General features: G+C 42.1%; 1 protein-coding gene across 1 annotated transcript in view; it reads left to right on the forward strand.

Annotated features, from left to right (window-relative positions):
- The first annotated feature begins 221 nt into the window (after window positions 1-221).
- Window positions 222-25,673, forward strand: part of LOC124789023 (UDP-glucuronosyltransferase 1A1-like) — a 46,705-nt gene continuing 21,253 nt past the window's right edge. Inside the window, exons 1-3 of the mRNA XM_047256310.1 lie at window positions 222-362; window positions 3,963-4,156; window positions 21,600-21,839. Of these exons, the coding sequence (XP_047112266.1) occupies window positions 222-362; window positions 3,963-4,156; window positions 21,600-21,839 (575 nt within the window). The remainder of the gene's footprint in view (window positions 363-3,962; window positions 4,157-21,599; window positions 21,840-25,673) is intronic.

The raw sequence follows: 25,673 nt of genomic DNA on the forward strand, positions 1-25,673 counted from the left end.
TATTTTTACATTGATGTCCAGCAAGTTGGAGCACTTATGTCTGATGAAAAGACTGAACATTCACATATGTGTAAATCAGATTTCCATCGATGAAAAATTTTTCCGATTCAGCTAATACAATTAAAAACTGATGTACACAATTGTACCCAGCTGGTGTGAAAGGGCTAAAATGCCGCATCTAAAAAATTATTGCGTTTCAGATCGTGCCTTGATCAGACACCATGAGACCCCTGCTGTTGCTGTTAGTGATTCCTGGCGTTGCACTGTCTGCGAGGATCCTGGGCATCAACCCCTCGGCGTCCATCAGCCACCAGAAGCCGTTCCTCATCATCATGCGGGCTCTCGCAGAGAGGGGACACCAGGTGACCGCCATCACCACCAACCCGATAGAGTTAAGCGTCCGGTGTATCACTCTCTGCCCAAACCCTACTCGACGTTTCTCTATGAACTCAGGCATATAATGACGGGCAATATGTAATAGCTGTTTATTCCTAAGACTTCAGGATGAACCCACTTGTTTTTCCATGAGAATATACGATAGCAGACAGGTGGTTATACTTCCGTTTGCAACAAATCTCAGTTACCTGTTTTCTGGGACGGTTAATGCTGTTTGTGGATGACGCTGGAATTGTCGTCCTATCATGCACCATACGTGCCCGATATCAGGAACATCTGATGAATGAGCAGACCAAGGCAAGATGTCGACACACTGTACGACATGGGTTACAATAGCAGTACGTCGACGAGCGTTATCCTCTCGGAAAATACCCCCTGGAATGCTGTTAATGAATGGCAGCACAAGATGTCGAATCACCAGAGTGACGTAGAAAACTGGGGTTGAGGTTCCTGGGATAACCACGAGAATGCTTCTGATGTCATAAGAATTCGCACCCCAGACCATATCTCCAATCGCAGGTCCAATGTGTCTAGCAAGATGACAAGTCAGATGCAGGCGCTCACCTGGCCTCCTCCTAATCAACACACGGACATCACTGGCATCGAGGCAGAACCAGGTTTCATCAGAAAGCACACCAGACCTCCACTCTGCCCTCCAACGAGCTGTCGCTTGACACCACTGTAGTCGCGTATGTTGGTGGTTTGGGGGCGGTGGAATGCACCAACAGCGCGTCTGATTCGGAGCTGTTCTTGAAGTATGCGATTCGTAACAATTCGTTGTGTCACTGTGGTGTCAACTGCTGCTCGAATTTCTGCTGCAGACGAAGTACGATGCGCCACAGCCATACACCGAACACGATGATCTTGCCTTTCGGTACAGCCACGTGGCTGTCCGGTGCCCGGTCTTCTTGCTTCCGTACCTTCCTGTGACCACCGCTGCCAGCAATCACGTACAGCGGCTACAATCCTGCCAAGTATTTCTGCAATATCGCTGAAGGAACGTCCAGCTTCTCGAGCTACTAGCGCCGCTCTTACGCAACTGTGGCGAAATCTGAGTAGACGTATAGTTTAGATTTAAGAACACACCTACCAACTTCCGTTCGTCTCGCGCGATTCCTTCTTGGTGTTGGAATATTTTCCGTCAGTGTATTTACCGTTTTGCAGCACGGTATTTACACATGCCTGATATGGAATCCCGTACTGATATGGAATCCCATACTCCTGAGAAGCTCCCTTGCTAACTGAAGGCTTTCTTTCCTCTACTGGCCTTATTCGTTGTTCTTAAGTAATTTCTAGGCATTGTTTGCAAATAAATAAATGTAAAAAAGAAACTTATTATGAATGTCCATCTTACCCCAAAGACTATGGCGTCTTTCTCACGTAAGATCGGGATGAGTTGCAATCTAAAATAAGTTTTCCAGTATGGCAGCGAGCAGGAAGTAACTGGAAGAGAACATACTTCAAGATATAGAGTACATTATAAACGCACGGTTAGAACTAGTAAAAATAAATGGAAATCACTATTATTGTTTTTAGATACATCTGAGATCATTTTACATGATAAATTTCAATACATACTACTGTTTTTTGCTCCCAAAGACGAAATATATCCGTTACAAATGCACCTACTAGTTGCCGCTCAAGACTTGGATTCAAGGCAGCAGTGGAAAACTGAGTCCTGTGCTCTACTGACACAGTGAAGTAACACGAGCAAACAGGCATCTTACCCCGACCACCATCTTCCTCCTGTTCACTCTACTATTTCTTTTCCTTAAATCCAAATCTCTTCTTCCATATCAACCAACATTTTAGCAAGTAATTCACAACCTGTCAACCGAATCACGACTCATATGCAGTAGAGCGTCCTTAGGCGCCGAAAAGCAATGGTGGAAACGGACATCTGCCAGCCAGACCTATAGTACCATACGCGATAGCGAAATGTTTATATGACCAGCCACAAGAGGAATCGGGGAAACAGTTTATGGAAAAAGCTATTTGGGTGCCTGAGTAAACTTGAAAACTGTACACTCACGTGAGATCTTTTAAGTGATTGCCGGCCGGTGTGGCCGTGCGGTTCTAGGCGCTTCAGTCTGGAACCGCGTGACCGCTATGCTCGCAGGTTCGAATCCTGCCTCGGGAATGGATGCGTGTGATGTCCTTAGGTTATTTAGGTTTAAGTAGTTCTAAGTTCTAGGGGACTGATGACCACAGATGTTAAGTCCCATAGTGCTCAGAGCCATTTGAACCATTTTTTAAAGTGATTTCTATGAATAGCAACCCGAACGCTTGGTGCATCAACAACCACGCTTTTATGGCGCCTTTAGGGATGTTGTTGTTTGTTGTTGTGGTCTTCAGTCCTGAGACTGGTTTGATGCAGCTCTCCATGCTACTCTATACTGTGCAAGCTTTTTCATCTCCCAGTACCTACTGCAACCTACATCCTTCTGAATCTGCTTAGTGTATTCATCTCTTGGTCTCCCTCTACGATTTTTACCCTCCACGCTGCCCTCCAATACTAAATTGGTGATCCCTTGATGCCTCAGAACATGTCCTACCAACCGATCCCTTCTTCTGGTCAAGTTGTGCCACAAACTTCTCTTCTCCCCAATCCTATTCAATACTTCCTCATTAGTTATGTGATCTACCCATCTAATCTTCAGCATTCTTCTGTAGCACCACATTTCGAAAGCTTCTATTCTCTTCTTGTCCAAACTATTTATCGTCCATGTTTCACTTCCATACATGGCTACACTCCATACGAATACTTTCAGAAATGACTTCCTGACACTTAAATCAATACTGGATGTTAACAAATTTCTCTTCTTCAGAAACGCTTTCCTTGCCATTGCCAGCCTACATTTTATATCCTCTCTACTTCGACCATCATCAGTTATTTTGCTCCCCAAATAGCAAAACTCCTTTACTACTTTAAGTGCCTCATTTCCTAATCTAATTCCCTCAGCATCACCCGACTTAATTGGACTACATTCCATTATCCTTGTTTTGCTTTTGTTGATGTTCATCTTATATCCTCCTTTCAAGACACTGTCCATTCCATTCAACTGCTCTTCCAAGTCCTTTGCTGTCTCTGACAGAATTACAATGTCATCGGCGAACCTCAAAGTTTTTATTTCTTCTCCATGAATTTTAATACCTACTCCGAATTTTTCTTTTGTTTTTGTCTGGCCTCTCAACAGATACCCCTCCGTTGTGGTTGCACCTACGGTACGGCTATCTGTATCGCTGAGGCACGCAAGCCTCCCCACCAACGGCAAGGTCCAAGGTTCATGGGGGGGGGGGGGGGGGGGGGGGGGTTAGGGATGTTATGGGACGGCAATGTTCTTGGGAGTCTGTGCTGTCGGAGGGCCCACTTGGGTATGCGAAGAAATTGCAGGCAAGCTCAATCAGAATGCCCAAAAAGGGTTTGACATCAGCTCCATCTAAACACGACTAAAAAGAAATAAAGTGGTCGCTTCAATACATCACTCGGTATTCGATGAGAACTGAGCTGCCAGAACTGCGTCTAACCACTGCCTCCAAGTGTGAAATTACCTGTTTCTTTGCAGGATCCGCCAAAAAATTTGACTCAAATTGATATGTCATTTACATATCCGAGAGAAGGTCAATTGATGGACGTTAAGGAAACGATGCTGAATGTATTAAAATCTCCTCCAGAAAAGCTAGCTGAGGTGCTGCTTCCTTACAACGAAATGTTGTGCGATGCCCATTTCAACCATTCTGAAATAAAGGAGCTACTGAGGTAAGTTTACCATCATTTACATGCAGTTAATTGTCCTCTGATACTTTCATCTTCTTCAATGTAAGTTACTGTTAATGTTAGTTTTTGTAAGAGCTCGTTTTTGATTTTATTTCTTGTTTCTATCCCTAAATCTTAGTGACATTAAAAAAAGCAGTAATTTCAAAATTAAGCTATTACTGTTACCAATAATGCAAATAATATTTCTATTTTAAGGTAAAATAGTACGGACAGGAATTTTAACCAAAAGGTAGAAACCATGACCTAAACTAATTAAAGTAATTACTTCCATAAGGTTAGACAGCTAACAGGCCATCCCAGTTAGGGTCAGGAGTAAATATGTAGATGAACGGCTTACGCTAAGCTACATCGGAGTGTGCCCAAATTTTCTGACGCACCCAAATAATTTTTGGGGTTTATAGCTCCTGAATTATGACATCAACGTTGATTTTTTAATGGCACAATATAATTTTCTGTGCATTTGAAGGAGCCTTCGAAGAGCACTTTTGCAGTATTAAATACATAGAACTTCATCAAATAGTAAGAGGTAACAGTCCCGCAAACCAATATCCCGTCTTCAGGAGAAAAGATTTGACAAACATATGTCCTACTGTACCAAACGTATTCAGTCACTCAGTTAGTCAGTTAGTTAACTGTTACATAGATCAAATTCACGATAAATGTTATGATGTGGAACGTGTCAAGAGAGCTATCACAGAACACCTATGTACAAATTTTTTATGTTTGTATGGCTAAATACTTCCCCATGAACCATGGACCTTGCCGTTGGTGGGGAGGCTTGCGTGCCTCAGCGATACAGATTTCCGTACCGTAGATGCAACCACAACGGAGGTGTATCTGTTGAGAGGCCAGACAAACGTATGGTTCCTAAAGAGGGACAGCAGCCTTTTCAGTAGTTGCAGGGGCAACAGTCTGGATGACTGACTGATCTGGCCTTGTAACACTAACCAAAACAGCCTTGCTGTGCTGGTGCTGCGAACGGCTGAAACCAAGGGGAAACTACAGCCGTAATGTTTCCCGAGGGCATGCAGCTTTACTCTATGGTTAAATGATGATGGTGTCCTCTTGGGTAAAATATTCCGGATGTAAAATAGTCCCCCATACGGAGCTCCAGGCGGGGACTACTCAAGTGGACGTCGTTATCAGGAGGAAGAAAACTGGCATTCTGCGGATCGGAGCGTGGAATATCAGATCCCTTAATCGGGCAGGTAGATTAGAAACCTTAAAGAGGGAAATGGATAGGTTAAAGTTAGATATAGTGGGAATTAGTGAAGTTCGGTGGCAGGAGGAACAAGACTTTTGGTCAGGTGAATACAGGGTTATAAATACAAAATCAAATAGGGGTAATGCAGGAGTAGGTTTAATAATGAATAGGAAAATAGGAATGCGGGTAAGCTCCTACAAACAGCATAGTGAACGTATTATTGTGGCTAAGATAGACACGAAGCCCAGACCTACTGCAGTAGTACAAGTTTATATGCCAACTAGCGTTGCAGATGATGAAGAAATTGATGAAATGCATGATGAGATAAAAGAAATTATTCAGATAGTGAAGGGAGTCGAAAATTTAATAGACATGGGTGACTGGAATTCGAGGGTAGGAAAATGGAGAGAAGGAAACATAGTAGGTGAATACGGATTGGGGGTAAGAAATGAAAGAGGAAGCCGTCTGGTAGAGTTTGTCACAGAGCATAACTTAATCATAGCTAACACTTGGTTCAAGAACTATAAAAGAAGGTTGTACACGTGGAAGAATCCTGGAAATACTAGAAGGTATCAGATAGATTATATAATGGTAAGACAGAGGTTTAGGAATCAGGTTTTAAATTGTAAGACTTTTCCAGGGGCAGATGTGGACTCTGACCACAATCTATTGGTTATGAACTGTAGATTAAAACTGAAGAAACTGCAAAAAGGTGGGAATTTAAGGAGATGGGACCTGGACAAACTGATTATACCAGAGGTTGTACAGAGTGTCAGAGAGAGAAAAACTGGTAGAAGGCGATCTCGGGGAAGATCAGTTTGGATTCCGTAGAAATGTTGGAAGACGTGAGGCAATACTGACCCTACGACTTATCTTAGAAAATAGGTTAAGGAAAGGCAAACCTTCGTTTCTAACATTTGTAGACTTAGAGAAAGCTTTTGACAATGTTGACTAGTATACTCTCTTTCAAATTCTGAACGTGGCAGGGGTAAATACAGGGAGCGAAAGGCTATTTACAATTTGTACAGAAACCAGATGGTAGTTATAAGAGTCGAGGGACGTGAAAGGGAAGCAGCGGTTGGGAAGGGAGTGAGACAGGGATGTAGCCTATCCCCGATGTTATTCAATCTGTATATTGAGCAAGCAGTAAAGGAAACAAAAGAAAAGTTTGGAGTAGGTATTAAAATCCATGGAGAAGAAATAAAAACTTTGAGGTTCGCCGATGACATTGTAATTGTGTCACAGACAGCAAAGGACTTGGAAGAGTAGTTGAACGGAATGGACAGTGTCTTGAAAGGAGGATATAAGATGAATATCAAGAAAAACAAAACGAGGATAATAGAATGTAGTCGAATTAAGTCGGGTGATGCTGAGGGAATTAGATTAGGAAATGAGACACTTAAAGTAGTAAAGGAGTTTTGCTATTTGGGGGGCAAAATAACTGATGATGGCCGTAGTAGAGAAGATATAACGTGTAGACCGGCAATGTCAAGGAAAGCGTTTCTGAAGAAGTGAAATTTGTTAACATAGTGTATAGATTTAAGTGTCAGGAAGTCGTTTCTGAAAGTGTTTGTATGGAGTGTAGCCATGTATGGAAGTGAAACGTGGACGATAAATAGTTTGGACAAGAAGAGAATAGAAGCTTTCGAAATGTGGTGCTACAGAAGAATGCTGAAGATTAGATGGGTAGATCACGTAACTAATGAGGAGGTATTGAATAGAAGTGGGGAGAAGAGTAGTTTGTGGCACAACTTGACAAGAAGAAGGGACCGGCTGGTAGGACATGTTCTGAGGCATCAAGGGATCACAAATTTAGCATTGGAGGGCAGCGTGGAGGGTAAAAATCGTAGAGAGAGACCAAGATATGAATACACTAAGCACTGGGAGATGAAGAAGCTTGCACAGAATAGGGTAGCATGGAGAGCTGCATCAAACCCGTCTCAGGACTGAAGACCTTAACAACAACAACATGGCTAAATGCTGGCTGTTTACTGATATTTTCGTTAAAATTAATTAATTATCTCTAGAACTTTTTCAATTTCATGAAGTATGGTACAGCAACCAGTGACAAATGTTTTGAAGAGATAAACAATCTCGGCAGCAAAACAGGCTTTTTTATTTTATATTTTGTCAATAACGTGTTTCACCTTGTTTAAGGCATTTTCAGATTGGCTGAAATAACAGTTGTTCATTGGTTGGCATAACAGTTGCTGCCCATGCAAACGTCTTAGCAAACAAACACAAAAGTGGATAGGTGCCCTTGTCGAGTCTTGAGAGACTTGGCGCCTTATACTCTACAAGGCCACTGCGTGAAGTCTCTCAAAACTCGACAAGGGCACCTACGTATTTTAAACGTGACTTTCCGTGTACTCAACACTATTTTATATCAGGGTACTACGCAATGTTCTTAAAATGTTGACAACAGTGTTCTTCTGCCAAGACATTTGCATTAACGGCAACACATGTGTTTAACATCTTTTATGTCAGTCAATCTGAAAATGCCTTAAACAAGGCGAAACGTGTTATTGGCAAAAAATGAAATAATAAAGCCTGTTTTGCAGCCAAGACTGTTTATCTCCTCAAATAATTATCTTCATTCGAGAAATCCTGTATGATAGGAGGTGTTAAGGAGAAACATAGTCAACCTACATTACTGCAGCTACTGGGATGGTTACATTGTCAAATGGTTTAATAGCTGCATATTTCACGTCTCTCTGCGCTAAAGTTAGGTGTATTAAAGCGTAATGCAGATCATTTTTCTTTCTAGTTGGGGTTGTGTTTTTTGGGGGAGGAGACCAAACAGCGAGGTCATCAGTCTCATCGGATTAGGAAAGGGCGGAGAAGGAGGTGGGCCGTACCCTTTCAAAGCAACTATCCCGGCATTTGCCTGGAGCGATTTAGCGAAATCACGGAAAACGTAAATCAGGGTGACCGGACGCGGGATTGAACCGTCTTCCTCCCGAATTCGAGTCCAGTGCGCTAACCATTGCGCCACCATGCTCGGTTTTCCTTCAAGTGTTATACTTGTGAGTACCTCTATTACCCTCAAACTTACATGGATCGTGGAAAACAAATTTTATAAGTGAATAAATGTAATATGAGGCTGTGGTCAATATTCCCAGCTGCTTAAACAGATACCTGCAAGACGAACGTTTGTGAACTCCACACACACAGTTTGAATTACTTACTTTTCTGCAATGAATACTTTTTGTCTAAGTTAGTAGTTAACCCAGAATTTATCAAGTAAAGCATCAATAAATGAAATACGCTAAATATGGCGTCTACAGGGTGTTTCACAATTCATATTACACGCTTATACAGGGTGAAGAGGGTACTTATTAAACCAAGTTTCACATATGAAACCATGTACGAGAACGTCATCCAACGACGTACGGAGCGGTGCCTGTAAATGTATGTGTATACAGGGTGATTCTGTGATGATGTTGTAAGAGGTCCATGCCTAAGGAATTTATTGCTAGCGCACTCGAGCAGATGTAATTTCGATGGATTGCTCACGCACTGCCTCCCAGCAGAAAAAACACTTATACCATTCACGTTGAGTGTAACCTCCGAACAGTTTACTTCCGTAATCTCGCAATAAAAATGTGACTAACCTATCAATAAAATTGTGGTTCACTTATATTGTTGTTGTGGTCTTCAGTCCTGAGACTGGTTTGATGCAGCTCTCCATGCTACTCTATACTGTGCAAGCTTTTTCATCTCCCAGTACCTACTGCAACCTACATCCTTCTGAATCTGCTTAGTGTATTCATCTCTTGGTCTCCCCCTACGATTTTTACCCTCCACGCTGCCCTCCAATACTAAATTGGTGTTCCCTTGATGCCTCAGAACATGTCCTACCAACCGATCCCTTCTTCTGGTCAAGTTGTGCCACAAACTTCTCTTCTCCCCAATCCTATTCAATACTTCCTCATTAGTCATGTGATCTACCCATCTAATCTTCAGCATTCTTCTGTAGCACCACATTTCAAAAGCTTCTATTCTCTTCTTGTCCAAACTATTTATCGTCCATGTTTCACTTCCATACATGGCTACACTCCATACGAATACTTTCAAAAATGACTTCCTGACACTTAAATCTATACTCGATGTTAACAAATTTACCTTCTTCAGAAACGTTTTCCTTGCCATTGCCAGCCTACATTTTATATCCTCTCTACTTCGACCATCATCAGTTATTTTGCTCCCCAAATAGCAAAACTCCTTTACTACTTTAAGTGCCTCATTTCCTAATCTAATTCCTTCAGCATCACCCGACTTAATTAGACTACATTCCATTATTCTTGTTTTGCTTTTGTTGATGTTCATCTTATATCCTCCTTTCAAGACACTGTCCATTCCGTTCAACTGCTCTTCCAAGTCCTTTGCTGTCTCTGACAGAATTACAATGTCATCGGCGAACCTCAAAGTTTTTATTTCTTCTCCATGAATTTTAATACCTACTCCGAATTTTTCTTTTGTTTCCTTTACTGCTTGCTCAATATACAGATTGAATAACATCGGGGAAAGGCTACAACCCTGTCTTACTCCCTTCCCAACCACTGCTTCCCTTTCATGTCCCTCGACTCTTATAACTGCCATCTGGTTTCTGTACAAATTGTAAATAGCCTTTCGCTCCCTGTATTTTACCCCTGCCACCTTCAGAATTTGAAAGAGAGTATTCCAGTCAACATTGTCAAAAGCTTTCTCTAAGTCTACAAATGCTAGAAACGTAGGTTTGCCTTTCCTTAATCTTTCTTCTAAGATAAGTCGTAAGGTCAGTATTGCCTCACGTGTTCCAGTGTTTCTACGGAATCCAAACTGATCTTCCCCGAGGTTGGCTTCTACTAGTTTTTCCATTCGTCTGTAAGGAATTCGTGTTAGTATTTTGCAGCTGTGACTTATTAAGCTGATAGTTCGGTAATTTTCACATCTGTCAACACCTGCTTTCTTTGGGATTGGAATTATTATATTCTTCTTGAAGTCTGAGGGTATTTCACCTGTTTCATACACCTTGCTCACCAGATGGTAGAGTTTTGTCAGGACTGGCTCTCCCAAGACCGTCAGTAGTTCCAATGGAATATTGTCTACTCCGGGGACCTTGTTTAGACTCAGGTCTTTCAGTGCTCTGTCAAACTCTTCACGCAGTATCGTATCTCCCATTTCATCTTCATCTACATCCTCTTCCATTTCCATAATATTGTCCTCAAGTACATCGCCCTTGTATAGACCCTCTATATACTCCTTCCACCTTTCTGCTTTCCCTTCTTTGCTTAGAACTGGGTTTCCATCTGAGCTCTTGATATTCATACAAGTCGTTCTCTTATCTCCAAAGGTCTCTTTAATTTTCCTGTAGGCGGTATATATCTTACCCCTAGTGAGATAGGCCTCTACATCCTTACATTTGTCCTCTAGCCATCCCTGCTTAGCCATTTTGCACTTCCTGTCGATCTCATTTTTGAGACGTTTGTATTTCTTTTTGCCTGTTTCACTTACTGCATTTTTATATTTTCTCCCTTCATCAATTAAATTCAATATTTCTTCTGTTACCCAAGGATTTCTACTAGCCCTCGTCTTTTTACTTACTTGATCCTCTGCTGCCTTCACTACTTCATCCCTCAAAGCTACCCATTCTTCTTCTACTGTATTTATTTCCCCCATTCCTGTCAATTGCTCCCTTATGCTCTTCACTTATAACCTTTCAATAATTGACTGAGAATTTATATTGGTAAGTTTTGGACGTCAGCAGTGCTGCGTCATGGCCCTGAAAGATCATTCTGAATAAACTGAAAATTCTTACCTCAATGAAGTCGCCGGATAAAGCGTATATATCTGCTCCTAAAAGAAATTTTTTTCGGCACAGCCCAGTGCAATGCTGGCCACTAGATTTGTCATGTATAAAAAGAAACAACTGATTTTTTTACGATAATCGGGATGACCATGGATAGGAGAAATTAGTAAAATCTCTAAATTCAGATGAATGACTGTCAAAAGTTAATTTTATAAGAAAGATTATTATTAAAAGATTTTTAAAAACATTTACTTGGGACTTGATATAACAATAGTACAAACTTAGTTGTAACAAACTACATATGTGCGCGGCTGCTTTTACCTCATACTACATCGCTCAGGCACCGCCATCGCTCCCCACGAACGGCCCTGCCAACTCCATACACCCAACTGCTAGTTACTACTTACTCCTACTGCTGGAGCTACAACTACTACTGCTCTCTGGTCTGCGGTTCTATTGTAGCTTACATATCCCCAGGTAGCGCGTGAGCAATCCATCGAAATTACATCTGCTCTAGTGCACTAGCAATAAATCCCTTAGTCATGGACCTCTTACAATGTTACAAACTTTCGTAGATGATGGAGAAGGACAAACGTATCGATTTGAGGTAAGATTCCCTGTACCGGAAACTAACGAGTCGAAAGTTATAGATGAAAACTGTTCTTATATCTCTGACGGTGGAATACATGTAGCGGTACTGTCGTTGCTAAGAATATAAGGTACGTAGCATTCAGAGGTGGTAGTATGGACCAAGACAAGAAAAAATGTCTAGGGTAAACATGCACTCAAAAATGTATACATGAGGAGCTATGAGCACTTATTCAGTAGAGGAGATGCGTTTCACATTAGCGAAGATTAACTAGCAACGACAGTACAGCTACACATATTCCACGGTATGAAGTATCAGAATGATTTTCGGTTGTAATTTTCGACTCGTTCTTTCCGAACCAGGGAGCATTGCCTCAGCTGATACATTTGTTCCTCTCAGTCATCCCTGAAACTTAGTAACATCAGGAACCACCCGTACAGACGCCGGTGTCTGTAACTTTGACGCCCTGAAGAATCGTTGGATGACGTTCCCGGACATGGCTTCCTATGTAAAATTTGGAATGAGAAGTCCCCTCTACAACCTCTAGAAATGTGTAACATGCTTCGCGAAACACCTTGCATATCCCCAAAATTGGCAGTTATTCTTATGACAAAAACCGTCGAACCTAAACATTGTAGAACATCTGTTACATCTCTTTTCGAGTTTAAGTTTTCATCAGTATCCACGGCTAAGAACTTATATGCAATAATGTGTAGCTCATGTGGTTAACTGTGCCACTGAAGAACATCAGTTTGCACTCTGATGTCGTACAGATCGGACAACATACTCGTGTAGCTATTCATACTTTCACAAAGTAGACGGCTACGACAGGCAACAAAGGGGACATGGTTTTCGTATGTGGCGAATGTCGCCAAACTGTTAGAGCAAAACTGCGGCAATATTTGAGAAGGTATCCTGATCGCGACAAGCCCTCATGAGCTGTCTTTGCAAACATTACAAGAAATTTCAAAGAACTGAAAGTGCGAAGAATAAAATACGCCAACGAGAAAGAACAGCAAATGGTGAAACAATTGCAACCAAAATTTTAGCAGCGAAAACGCACAGTCCGTGTCTTACTACGTGTCAGCTTGACTGTGCGAGTGCGATCAGCCAATCGAGTGTTCTGAGAATGATACATTCCAACGAATTCCAACCTTTCTCATTTCATTCCATCAAGAAGCTCATGGCAAAGACTTTCAGCCTCAGATACAGTTCTCCTGATGGTGTCTCTGAAGGCTGCAAAGTACTGCGACATTTTTATGAAAGATTTTATTCGCAGATGAAGCATGGTTTAAAAACAATAGGCGAATCAGTAACCGCAGTATGCACTAGTGGTTAGTTGAATATTGTTTCTGGCTGAGAGAAGTGGATAAACGATGACCTTGGTCTGTCAGTAGATGGTGCAGCTTTTCAGGAATCAAATCAGTTTACATTATTATTAATGGAACTCTAAAATAGCCACAAGTACACAATGTGTCCCAGGAGAAATGATCAGTATTCAAGAATATGACAGGAACGATCATTCAGAGCAAAAAGAAGTCTAATGAATGTGATCTCTAAAATGCTTACCTTATGAGCTATGGTCACTTCTTCATATTCGATTCTAAGAAACGAATCTCATCTACAGCAAGCTCTTTGATTTCCATATCTTTGGAGGAGTTAGTATGGACCGAACAAGAAATAATCGATTCCAAAGTGCTTACCTTAGAGCTCTGATCTCTTGTTCAGTACTGAGCGAGGTGGCGCAGTGGTTAGACACTGGACTCTCATTCGGGAGGACGATGGTTCAATCACGCGTCCGGCCATCCTGATTTAGGTTTTCCATGGTTTCCCTAAATCGCTCCAGGCAAATGCCGGGATGGTTCCTTTGAAAGGGCACGGCCGGCTTCCTTCCCCGACCTTTCCTAATCCGATGAGACCGATGACCTCACTGTCTGGACTCCTTCCCAAGAACAACCCCCCCCCCCCCTAATCATCTTGTTCAGTAGCAGAGATGTGTTTCACGGAAGTGAAGTTGAACAAGTGCCCCTGGCTCTTGAGGTATGCATTTTAGAGTCCTTTTTGCTTCGAACGATCGTTCCTGTCATATCCATAACTATTCACAATTCCCCCTGGGACATCCTGTATTCAGTTCCTGACAGATATGCTGCAGCAGTTGTTGCAAGATATCCCAGTGGAACTAATGTTGCAAATGTAGTAGGACACCACCAGTATCAGGACAAATTGTTAGTGTGGGTTGGCTACATTCAGGGACAAGCATGCATTCAGAGGCAAAACTGTTGTTCTCTTTTGATTGACAGGTCATAAACCTATTGCTCTGCTAAGAGGACTGTGACCCCTGTGGATAATCCTTTCTTTTAATTTTCAGTTCCTTCCCCCACCTATTCCCCTCCCTATCCTCCTCCCCTGCCCATCCCCCTCCTCCTCTCCCATCCCTCTAGGAACACCTATCGCCGATACAACCACACTTTTGATATCAATTTGATTGACTAATTGATTAAATCGATCAGGTTAATTAAACACCCATCCTGCTTCTGAGGAAAACCCCACCCGGAAATTGGCAGGAAAAAACTCTGTTGATTGGCCACTTGGAGGGAAATCGATTATATTGTATGGAATTTTCTTTAAATAATTTAGAAAATGTGCAAAATATTGTTCATTTAAACAATCTATGCGATGCAACAATGTGAATGAAATATAGTTTATTTATTTATTTAAAGAATTTGGTGGGAAATCGATTGCATTGTACGGAATATTGTTTAAGAACATTTAGACAATGTGTGTGGAATAGTGTTTATATAAACAATTTATGAGATATGAGGCCAAGTATCGAATATAGATTATTTATTTGTACAAAGAATTTGGTGTAAAATCGATTGCAGTATATGGAATATTGTTTAAACAACGTATACAACTGTATAATATCGTTTATTTAAGCAATTTACAGGATAGAAGGTGACATATGGAATATTTAAACAATTGTGACGCTTTTGCATTCGGATCGCGTACGGAAACACGTATTTACATTGTCACAGACCCCTTAAACATATCTGAAAAACTTTCTTGCGTCTCGCCACACACGCAGGATGCCTGGAGTCAGGACGCACTGGAGGGATTTTGGAAACGTCAGCAAGCTCGCCACACCACTATCAGCTGTCGGCTGCCATCTCGAGTGGTGTGTATACGTGAACCAACCTGTCGAATACAAGCGCAAATGAGAGATGCCTTCCTTCCAAAGCAAAAACCTGATTGGAAATCAACCCTGAAACACTGCTGAAGTTAATAAATAATTAATTTCTGATCATATGATCGTGATGTAGGGAAATAAGGCGGACATGGTAGCTCTTTCACACACATACAAATTGATTATATCACAAAAGTAGTAGCAGGCTGACTCAAAATATACTGTACAAAAAAGATCGTTGCATACACACACACACACACACACACACACACACACACACACACAGAGAGAGAGAGAGAGAGAGAGAGAGAGAGAGAGAGAGAGAGAGAGATGAGCTGTAGTTTGCTTTGCAGGTGATGTATGAACTAGCATTAGATATTTAATTCCGCCATGGGCTCACGTCCGCCTGCTTAGCTGAGTGTTAACTTGCTTGCCTCTTATGCAGTGGGACTAGGTTCGATTCCCAGCCAGGTTGGAGATCTTCTCAGCTCGTGGACTGGGTTTGGGCTGTTATCATCGTCATTTCATTTTCATCACTGGCACGCAACTCGCCCACTGTGGCGTCGACTGAAATAAAACTTGCGCTCAGCAGCCGAACTGCACTGGATGGCGCTTCCTGGCCAACAACGCCATATGCTCATTTCATTTCCCTACATCATGATCATGTAACTGGAAATTAACCATTTATTACTTTCAGCAGTATTTCAGGATAATTTCCCAATCAGGTATTTGCTTTGGAAGGAAGGCGTCTCCCATGTGCACTGGTATCCAGTAGGTTGGTTCACGCATACAGACCTCTTGAGATGGCAGTCGACAGCTGAAAACAGTGCAGCAAGCTCGCTGGCATTTCCCAAATCCCTTCGATGCATCCTGACTCTGGGCAGTCTGCACGTGTGGTGAGATTTGAGAAAGTTTTTCAGATATGTTTAAGCAGTCTGTGACAGTGTAAATACGTTTTCTTATGTGATCGGAATGCAGAATCATCGCAATTGTTTAAATATTCCACATGTCACCTTCTATCCTTTGAATTGTTTAAATAAACAATGTTCCATACATTGTCTAAATTGTTTAAACAATATTCCATACCATGCATCCTTCCCCACCAAATTCTTTAAATAAATAAACTATATTTCATACACAGTTTTGTATTCCATAGTTGTTTAAATAAACAATAATCTACACATTCTCTGAATTATTTAAACAATATTCCATACACTGCAATAGATTTCCCTCAAATGGGCAATCAGCAGAGTCTTTTTCCTACTAATTCCTTGGGGGGGGGGGGGGGGGAGGAAAGTGAATGGCTGTTTTCCCAGAGAGAGGGAGTGGTATTTAATTAATTGATTTAATTAATTAGTCAATGAAATTCATATCAGAAGTGTGGTTGTATCGGCGAGGGGATTTGCCGGAAGGCAAGGGGAGGAGGTGGGAGAGGGGGAGGAGGAGTGGGAGAGCAATAGGTGGGGGAACAATAGGTTAAGGACATGTCAATCAGAAGGAAGGATTATCCCCAAGGGGTCATAATCCTCTTAGTAGAACAATAGGTTTAGGACCTGTTAATCAAAAGACAACAACAGGTTTGCCCCTGAACGTAAGCTTGTCCCTGAATGTAGCGAACCCACACTACCAATGCCGGTGTTGCACTACTACCTCCCGACCATTAGCGTGGTTGATTACATTTGGAGATCTCTAGATCAGTCATTTGGCAAATACAAATTAACCTGAACACTCACTAGGTTTACCATCTGTGAACTATTATCTGTGAAGAAAATTAAAGCGAGAGGTCCACAGAGTATCTCGGACGAATACCGAATTCACGAATTGCGTGTACCGTGGGACTGTACTGCAATAACTCCATATGAAATTTAAAGTGCAGTATTGTCTATCTGGACTACCTTTATAACAAGTGTTAACGCTGAAGGTCGATATTTTGGGGACTTGATGTGGCAGTCATTAGAATAATTTCACAGGTCGTACCTGACTCAAGTGTTTGTTAATATTTGATGCCGTAGGGATATCTTCTCCCGACAGCTGAACAGCGGTTTGCGGCGTTATTATGCTGCTGCTATTTTGTCAATTTTCACAAATTTTGTGCCATTGAAGTCTTCTTCTAAGGCTCTTTCCAAATCTTCGGTGAAAGTAGATAGCTCCATTAAAAAAAACATAGTCGAAGTCATAATTCTGATGCTACAAATGTTAAAAATTACTTGCGTACATCCCCAAATTTGGTCCAGCGTCCAGTGTAACTTCCTGAAAATCACTCGTTGATGTATTTACTTGTTCTGAATATATTTTAGGTGTTGTATCTTCGCTGCCTTACACTGAAACCATCATAGTTTCTATTACTCCATATTTTATTCAAAGATAGTCGTAATTTATAGTTTATGCACTAGTTAATTACAGTTATAAGATCTCCAATGGTACGTCACATACAAAATAAATACAAACACCCCGTTTTATACCCGATATGACAATACAAGATTGCTGGGAACAGCGAATTGGTACCAAATGAAATCTAAATTTTGCGAGGATTTAGTAAACTAGGGCTAAAAACAACAAAGAAAATTACAGAAGAGGCTCAGAAAGCAAAACTACTCACACTTGCACCGCGCTAACTTCACCACTTATTAACTATCTGTCTCGAAAGTCACCTCGATTTACTCCCTTTCCGCCAAGTTTTATGCCCCAAAACTAGGAGCTACAGTTTACGATTGTTTCTTGGTTTTAGTTTCTGTCGCATGTACTCAACCGTCAGTGAAGTGCAATGTTCTAAAAACCGAGGATCTGTGTGTGAAATGTAGCAGGATGAAAAAGTCGTGAGTCACCACTGTAATTTAACATTGTTTAATAGCAGTAACGTAAAACATGAGAACTGTTTATGATCTTGACAATTGGGTTTGTAAGACAAATGAAAATGTTACAGTGACCACTGAGGATGCTTTGAAATAGAGTGAAACGCATATGACCTAACTAAGACTTAATTACAGTCGCGAAATCCGGAATATAACTCATGTTACTTGTATAACTCGAAATGCAAAAAATGGAGGCTCAAAATAAAACAAAAAACTTCTATACTACACTCCTGGAAATTGAAAAAAGAACACATTGACACCGGTGTGTCAGACCCTCCATACTTGCTCCGGACACTGCGAGGGGGCTGTACAAGCAATGATCACGCGCACGGCACAGCGGACACACCAGGAACCGCGGTGTTGGCCGTCGAATGGCGCTAGCTGCGCAGCATTTGTGCACCGCCGCCGTCAGTGTCAGCCAGTTTGCCGTGGCATACGGAGCTCCATCGCAGTCTTTAACACTGGTAGCATGCCGCGACAGCGTGGACGTGAACAGTATGTGCAGTTGACGGACTTTGAGCGAGGGCGTATAGTGGGCATGCGGGAGGCCGGGTGGACGTACCGCCTAATTGCTCAACACGTGGGGCGTGAGGTCTCCACAGTACATCGATGTTGTCGCCAGTGGTCGGCGGAAGGTGCACGTGCCCGTCGACCTGGGACCGGGCCGCAGCGACGCACGGATGCACGCCAAGACCGTAGGATCCTACGCAGTGCCGTAGGGGACCGCACCGCCACTTCCCAGCAAATTTGGGACACTGTTGCTCCTGGGGTATCGCCGAGGACCATTCGCAACCGTCTCCATGAAGCTGGGCTACGGTCCCGCACACCGTTAGGCCGTCTTCCGCTCACGCCCCAACATCGTGCAGCCCGCCTCCAGTGGTGTCGCGACAGGCGTGAATGGAGGGACGAATGGAGACGTGTCGTCTTCAGCGATGAGAGTCGCTTCTGCCTTTGTGCCAATGATGGTCGTATGCGTGTTTGGCGTCGTGCAGGTGAGCGCCACAATCAGGACTGCATACGACCGAGGCACACAGGGCCAACACCCGGCATCATGGTGTGGGGAGCAATCTCCTACACTGGCCGTACACCACTGGTTTTCGTCGAGGGGACACTGAATAGTGCACGGTACTTCCAAACCGTCATCGAACCCATCGTTCTAGCATTCCTAGACCGGCAAGGGAACTTGCTGTTCCAACAGGACAATGCACGTCCGCATGTATCCCGTGCCACCCAACGTGCTCTAGAAGGTGTAAGTCAACTACCCTGGCCAGCAAGATCTCCGGATCTGTCCCCCATTGAGCATGTTTGGGACTGGATGAAGCGTCGTCTCACGCGGTCTGCACGTCCAGCACGAACACTGGTCCAACTGAGGCGCCAGGTGGAAATGGCATGGCAAGCCGTTCCACAGGACTACATCCAGCATCTCTACGATCGTCTCCATGGGAGAATAGCAGCCTGCATTGCTGCGAAAGGTGGATATACACTGTACTAGTGCCGACATTGTGCATGCTCTGTTGCCTGTGTTTGTGTGCCTGTGGTTCTGTCAGTGTGATCATGTGATGTATCTGACCCCAGGAATGTGTCAATAAAGTTTCCCCTTCCTGGGACAATGAATTCACGGTGTTCTTATTTCAATTTCCAGGAGTGTATTTTAACGTCCCCACCAGTTTAATTTTCCGACAGAAAACTAGCTAACTGCTCACAACGCTAGTGTCAGATGATGTAGCTCCATCTTCAGCTACAATACAAGTGGTGTATCGCGAAGACATTATGTCCAAAAGACGATCAGAGAATGATTCATACCATCAGCAACGTCATTGTAGCTGCTGGGACAGTGCTTAGTTTCGGCGATTTCCTGCTGTTATTAGACTCCTCCTCATCAGGCGTTATATTGACTTTCCTCGCTGCTTGTCAGCTTCTGTTGTATGGTTGGAGTACGCGCGATCATGTTCGGAACATTTACTTGTGAAGCTGTCTTTTAGATTCCTTCGTCTGAATTACTCAAGAGATGCCACTGCGAATTTGTATAAAATAAGTACACTCTAAAAAAAAAAAAAAAAAAAAAAATAACGCACCATGAAGGAATCAGCCAACTATCCAAATGGGACGGAAATTGGTAGATGTCCATCTCTGGCCCTTATGCAAATGGTTATTCGGCTTGGTATTGACTGACAGAGTTGTTGGATGTCCTCTTGAGGGATACCATGCGAAATTCTGTACAATTAGAATGTTAAATCGTCAAAATCCCTAGCTGATTGCAGTACCTTTGCCATGATTCTCCAAATGGTCTCAGCTGGGGAGAAATCTGGCGACCTCCCTGTACAAGGTAAGGTTTGGCAAGCATGATGACAAGCAGTATAACCTCTCACCGTGTGTGTATGTGTGTGTGTGTGTGTGTGGGGGGGGGGGGGGAATTATCTTGCTGAAATGTGAACCCAAGATGACTTGCCATGAAGGGCAACATAACGAGGCGTAGAATATAATCGATGTACCACTGTTCTGTAAGGGTGCACCGGATGACAACAGCAGAGGTCCTGCTATGAAGTAAAATGGCGCTACTGGTTGTCGGCCGTATGGGAGGCGGCAGTCAGGTTCGTACCCCACTGCTGTTGGGGGCGTCTCCAGACATCTCTTCGCTGGTCATTGGAGCTCTGTTCAAAGTGAACAATTCTACTCCAGTCAGTGAGATTCCAGGCCAAAGACGCCTCTGCAGACGCACCAGAGGTGGGATATCAAGCTGACTGTCGCCCCCCATATGGCCGACAACCAGGAATGATGGTCTGGGTTGCCATTTTGTTCCACAGCAGGAACCCTTTGGTTGGCATCCGTGACACTCTTAGAACACAGCGCCAGTCGACGATACTGTACACTCCGTTTTGTTACCCTTTATGGCAAGCCATCCTGGGTTCACATTTCAGCAAGATAATTCCCCCCCCCCCCCCCCCACACACACACATACACACACGGTGAGAGGTTATACTGCTTGTCATCATGCTTGCCAAACCTTACCTTGTACAGGGAGGTCGACGGATCTCTCCCCAATTGAGTACGTTGGGAGCATTATGGGTAGGGCTCTCCAACCAGCTCGGGATTTTGACGCTCTAACGCGCCAATTAGACATAATTCGGCATGATATCTCTCAGGAGGACATCCAGCAACTCTATCAATCAACATCAAGCGTAATAACTGCTTGCATAAGGGCCAAAGGTGAAGGTGAACAGTACGCAGAATTTGTAGCATACTTCTAGTTTCCTCACTCAGTGCTAGTTCTGACATTTTATAAGTAAGATTGCGCAGAATAGTTGGTGTCGATATTCGAGTGTCTGCCAGTCAGTGTTTCTCTGTATTACCATGGTGCTCTCCTATCGATCAAACAGATGTGTGACAATTCGCGCTGTACTTCATTGTGTACGTCCTATACCCTTTATTGGTTATATCTCGTATTTTTCCCATACACTGGAGCATTATTCTAGGATGGATCTCACCACAGTGTTTTGTAATAAATCTCTTATGTCACCCAGCTGCGTTTTCCCAGTGTCCGAATGAACTGAAGCCTGCCATCAGATACACCTACGACTGAACCTATATGTTCATTCAGTTTCATATCCCTACAAACAAGATGACTCGATCACTCATAGATATATTAGTGTGCAAAATAGAACCGCCGGCTCCCCTGGAAACCTAAAGACTTGAAAAAAAAAACTGAGAAATCACATTACGCATTAGTGAATCCTGTGTATCGTAATAAAATAATTAAAATAAGTTTTTATTGTGTCTACACACTATGCTTATTATGCTACTACAGGCAGGAGCAGAAGTTCCATTTGGTCATCATGGAGACTGTGACTGTGTTCTGCTATTTTGGATTTGTTCACCAACTGGGCTCGCCACCGGTTGTCGGCTTCCTCTCGGCTGGTGTCCCTGGCACTCTGAGTTACGCCATGGGAGACTACGTGAACCCAGCATACATGACGGATATCATGACGTCCTACAGTGACCATATGACATTCTGGCAGAGGCTGCAGAACACGCTTTCCTTCCTCAGGCAATTGTATTCCAGTTATACTGTTATCTACCCTGAAAACAACAGGTTGATACGCAAGTACTTTGGACCAGACGTTGCTCCTCTAGGCGAGATGTTTCTAAACATCAGTCTTATGCTTACGAATAACCACTTCAGTGCCAGTTACCCTCAGCCACGTCTCTCAGGTGTAGTAGAAATGACTGGTCTGCACGTGGAAAAGAAGCGAACCCCCTTACCGAAGGTAAGCAGTCCAGTTCTCCATAGAACTGTAAAAGTAAATTAATAAACACACTCTAAGAAGCTTTGTAAATAACTACACAAATCTTATTGTACAGAAAAGAAACTTTGTTCTAAAAATCTGTACTTCACACACTATGATGTTTTACTGAGTGTAAATAGTACAGCTCTGTCTTGTAAACGGGAGGGCTGTGGTACATGTTCCATTTCGGCAATGAGTATTGACTATAATGAGTTCCTTTTAAGGATCTAAATGAGCATTTCATCCTGCCGACATCTCTATTTTACCAGTGCATAAAGACGGAACCATCAATTCCCTTAAGGAGCGTTTCAAAGCCCTATCTTGATAAAGATAAATGTAACATATTCATATCTATTTTGCTAGGGAACTATCAAAGACAATGAAAAAAAACTGTGCCAGATACAGAGTCCAATCTTATACATTCATTGATCTGTTTTCAAGAATCTAGTTTTCTTAGGTATCAAGGTATGCATTTTTAATGGAGGTCTTAAAATTTACGTAATTTTTAAAAAAATGTTTTATGATCAAACTATAAGATCTATCTGTACCGCTGTAGATCTGCATGAACATAATTCTGCTGAGAATAAGAGGTAAAAATTTCAGACCCATAGCTTATGTAGTTTCTGAGATAATAGGAAACATTTTGAAAAAAAGTAAATTTTCAGAAGTGCACTTGAAAGTTAAAGTAAAGATTTTTAATCATTATCTTCTTGAGGATCAACCAGATGCAGTTTCTTTCTCCTGCTGAGGGGTCTTGCTCCTTCTGTTGTGTTTTTTACCATAGTTTCTGTCCTGGAGGCTCCCTGTCTATCCAGTTTTGTATTATGGCCAGAGTTAATAACAAATTGCTTCAGAACATTTATTCTGCCTGCGTTTTCATCACTGAAGGTGATCACAGCATCACTGATGCCAATATTCAGTGTTTTCTAGCCCACAGATATGTCTTTAAGCACTCTGGTCCATAGGACTTTGTTGAAAGAGTCATTTACATTTTGAGTTTTCCTGTGAGACATTTCTTCAAAAGATCTGGATGTGCTAGATCTCTGTATACTGGATTTATTACTGCTCCAGAAAGCTTCAGGGACGGTGTTTCTATCGGTTCATGCTGTCTCAGCTTTGCTGTATTTACACCAGTCAATTGAACAAACTGTGTAGTGGCTTATCACCATTTGACGTCTTGTGGAATATCGTTGGCCATACTGCTTTTTTCATTCCTTCCAGGTTGTTCGCATTCTTTCTAATGGACTGGCCTAGGTATTCACTTAGCTGTTTGATTGTTTTGTCGGTCAGACGTCCTCTAATAGTCTTTCAATCTTCAAGCTTTTTGCTAGAAAAGTTCTGCCTGATTTTATGTAGTTGGACACCCATTCGTTTCTGCACATGACAGACACATTCTAACTTCTGTGGTGTTGGGTCATCATAGGGCCTGCTGTCAATTACGGATCTGAATGAACTGGAATCGCCATTAACAAAGAGTTTCGAATAGAGAACTTCAATTTGTTCTTTAGGGCGCTGAAAGATCTTCACAGCTGGGATAATTTCCATTCCTCCTCTGGATCCCTCATATGCTTCCTGACAGTTCCGTTCATGGAATTGTTACTTCTCATTATTGGTACCCACTTTGGTCCATCCATGGCAATGTTTTGCAGTACTTCAACATCAGGCATCTTCCTGGTATCGATATTTGTGGAAGACGCACAAGAATTTTTAGATTCATCGCCCCTTTTCTGTCATGATCCGTCAAATTCTGTGCAAATTTTGTTGTTGCCATCATTTTCTTCAACTGCTTCCACTGTTGTAGATTTCATTGTGTCTTCTTCGATTACTTTATTGTTTCCCCTAAAGCACCAATGTATCTTGAAAGATTAATAGAGGGCATGGCAGATTCACAAGAGCACAGAAAGTTTTTCCAGAAGGCCTTTACCGATGCATCTCAAACCACAGAAATATCTGACGCTCGTCTCAAAAAGCTTATTGTTTCCGCGTTTTTTATATGTCCAAAATTCTTTCTTACCCTCACAATTCAAACTAGAGACTTCCAAACTAAGAACTAAACCATTTCTTTTGAATAAATTTTCATAAATCTTTATCTCTCCGCCACACAAATTACAGCACACAGTTTGACTAAATATTGTTTTTAGCACACTTAAGCCTAATAGTAAAATGATATCAGTGGCACTAGTTTCACTGTACACGTCATTACTGTTCACAAGACACTTCTTGAAAACACTTGGTGGTGAAGAACTTTGTTCAGTGTTGCTTGTCCTAACAGCATTCTCTGGATGTTAATTTCCAATGGGATATCTTCTGTAGAACCTACTTTCCTTATTTCCTCACTTCTTAAATATTCCCTTGGGTGGAGTCATATTAAAAAAAGAAACACAACTCAGTGAGAAACAAGCCCTGGTACACATAACGAAAGGTGTACTGCATCTGATAAAATGTGGATGATATGATTCATTAGACCAAAAACACAAAGTAAATCACAGCATCCTGTGCAGCCAAACTATGCAGCAGGATATTTATATAAATAAACATAAACTCCCACCTTCTAGAGCAAACAGTTCCCGAGATATCTTGTCGTAACTAAACAGGCACTCATGGAACCTGTGGAATTTACTTGTGCGCTAAATTAATTCAAAATAAATTACAAATACAGTTTTCCAAAATCAACGAAACATACATCAAATTAAAGTGAAAACTCCAAACAACAGTTTTCCACAAAAAAAATAAAAATGGACGCATTGTATGCATACCACCTTCTGCACTCCACTTAAAGTATCAGTGGTGGTATAAAAACAGTTTTTTCTACAGCTGGTAAGGAAGTCAACTGCGCGAAACCGTACGGCAGCTGCTGGACACGATAATATTGCAGTGCAGATGATCAACTTTCTCGTCGATCCACTACTGCCTCAAATAAAGGACATTTTAAATCATTCTGTGACCTGCAGCATACCTCAACAGCGTGGAAGCATAGACACATAAAACCAATACCCAAGAAGGAATCTGCCAAACAATCTTTCGACTATAAGCTCATTTGCATTCTACCAGAATCATCCAAGGCTTGAGATTACATACTTCACGAACAGATTTCCAATTATTTTACATGAAATAACCTTTTAGATGAATACCGGTCTAGTTTCTAGTAGTTCCTATAAACGTGACTTATGAACTGAAAGAAGCTCTGGACAGAAAACAGGCTACTATTATGTGCTTTTTGGATTTCAACAAAGCTTTCGACACTGTCGACTTCGACATTCTACTTGCTACATTCACAAGTCAAGATTTTTTTTCAAGTGCTGTACGATGGTTTGACTCATACCTTACATCCCACCAACACTATGTAAACATTGGAACAAAATGGTCACACTGGAGAAAGGTAATGATCAGTAAAGGGCCCAATATTTCCTTATTGTATGTTAATGATGTGTCAGCTATTCTCTCCCACTGTAAATATCACTTACACACTGACGACTTTCAATTATATCTAAGTACAATTCGAACAAACCTGTGCACAGCCATCTAGCATCTAAATGCTGATTTTCTTGCCTTAACACTGCGGATGCAGAATATTGGTTTGAAACTTAGACCATCTA

The sequence above is a fragment of the Schistocerca piceifrons genome, chromosome 3 (genome assembly GCF_021461385.2).
Source record: "Schistocerca piceifrons isolate TAMUIC-IGC-003096 chromosome 3, iqSchPice1.1, whole genome shotgun sequence".
Lineage (NCBI taxonomy): Eukaryota > Metazoa > Arthropoda > Insecta > Orthoptera > Acrididae > Schistocerca > Schistocerca piceifrons.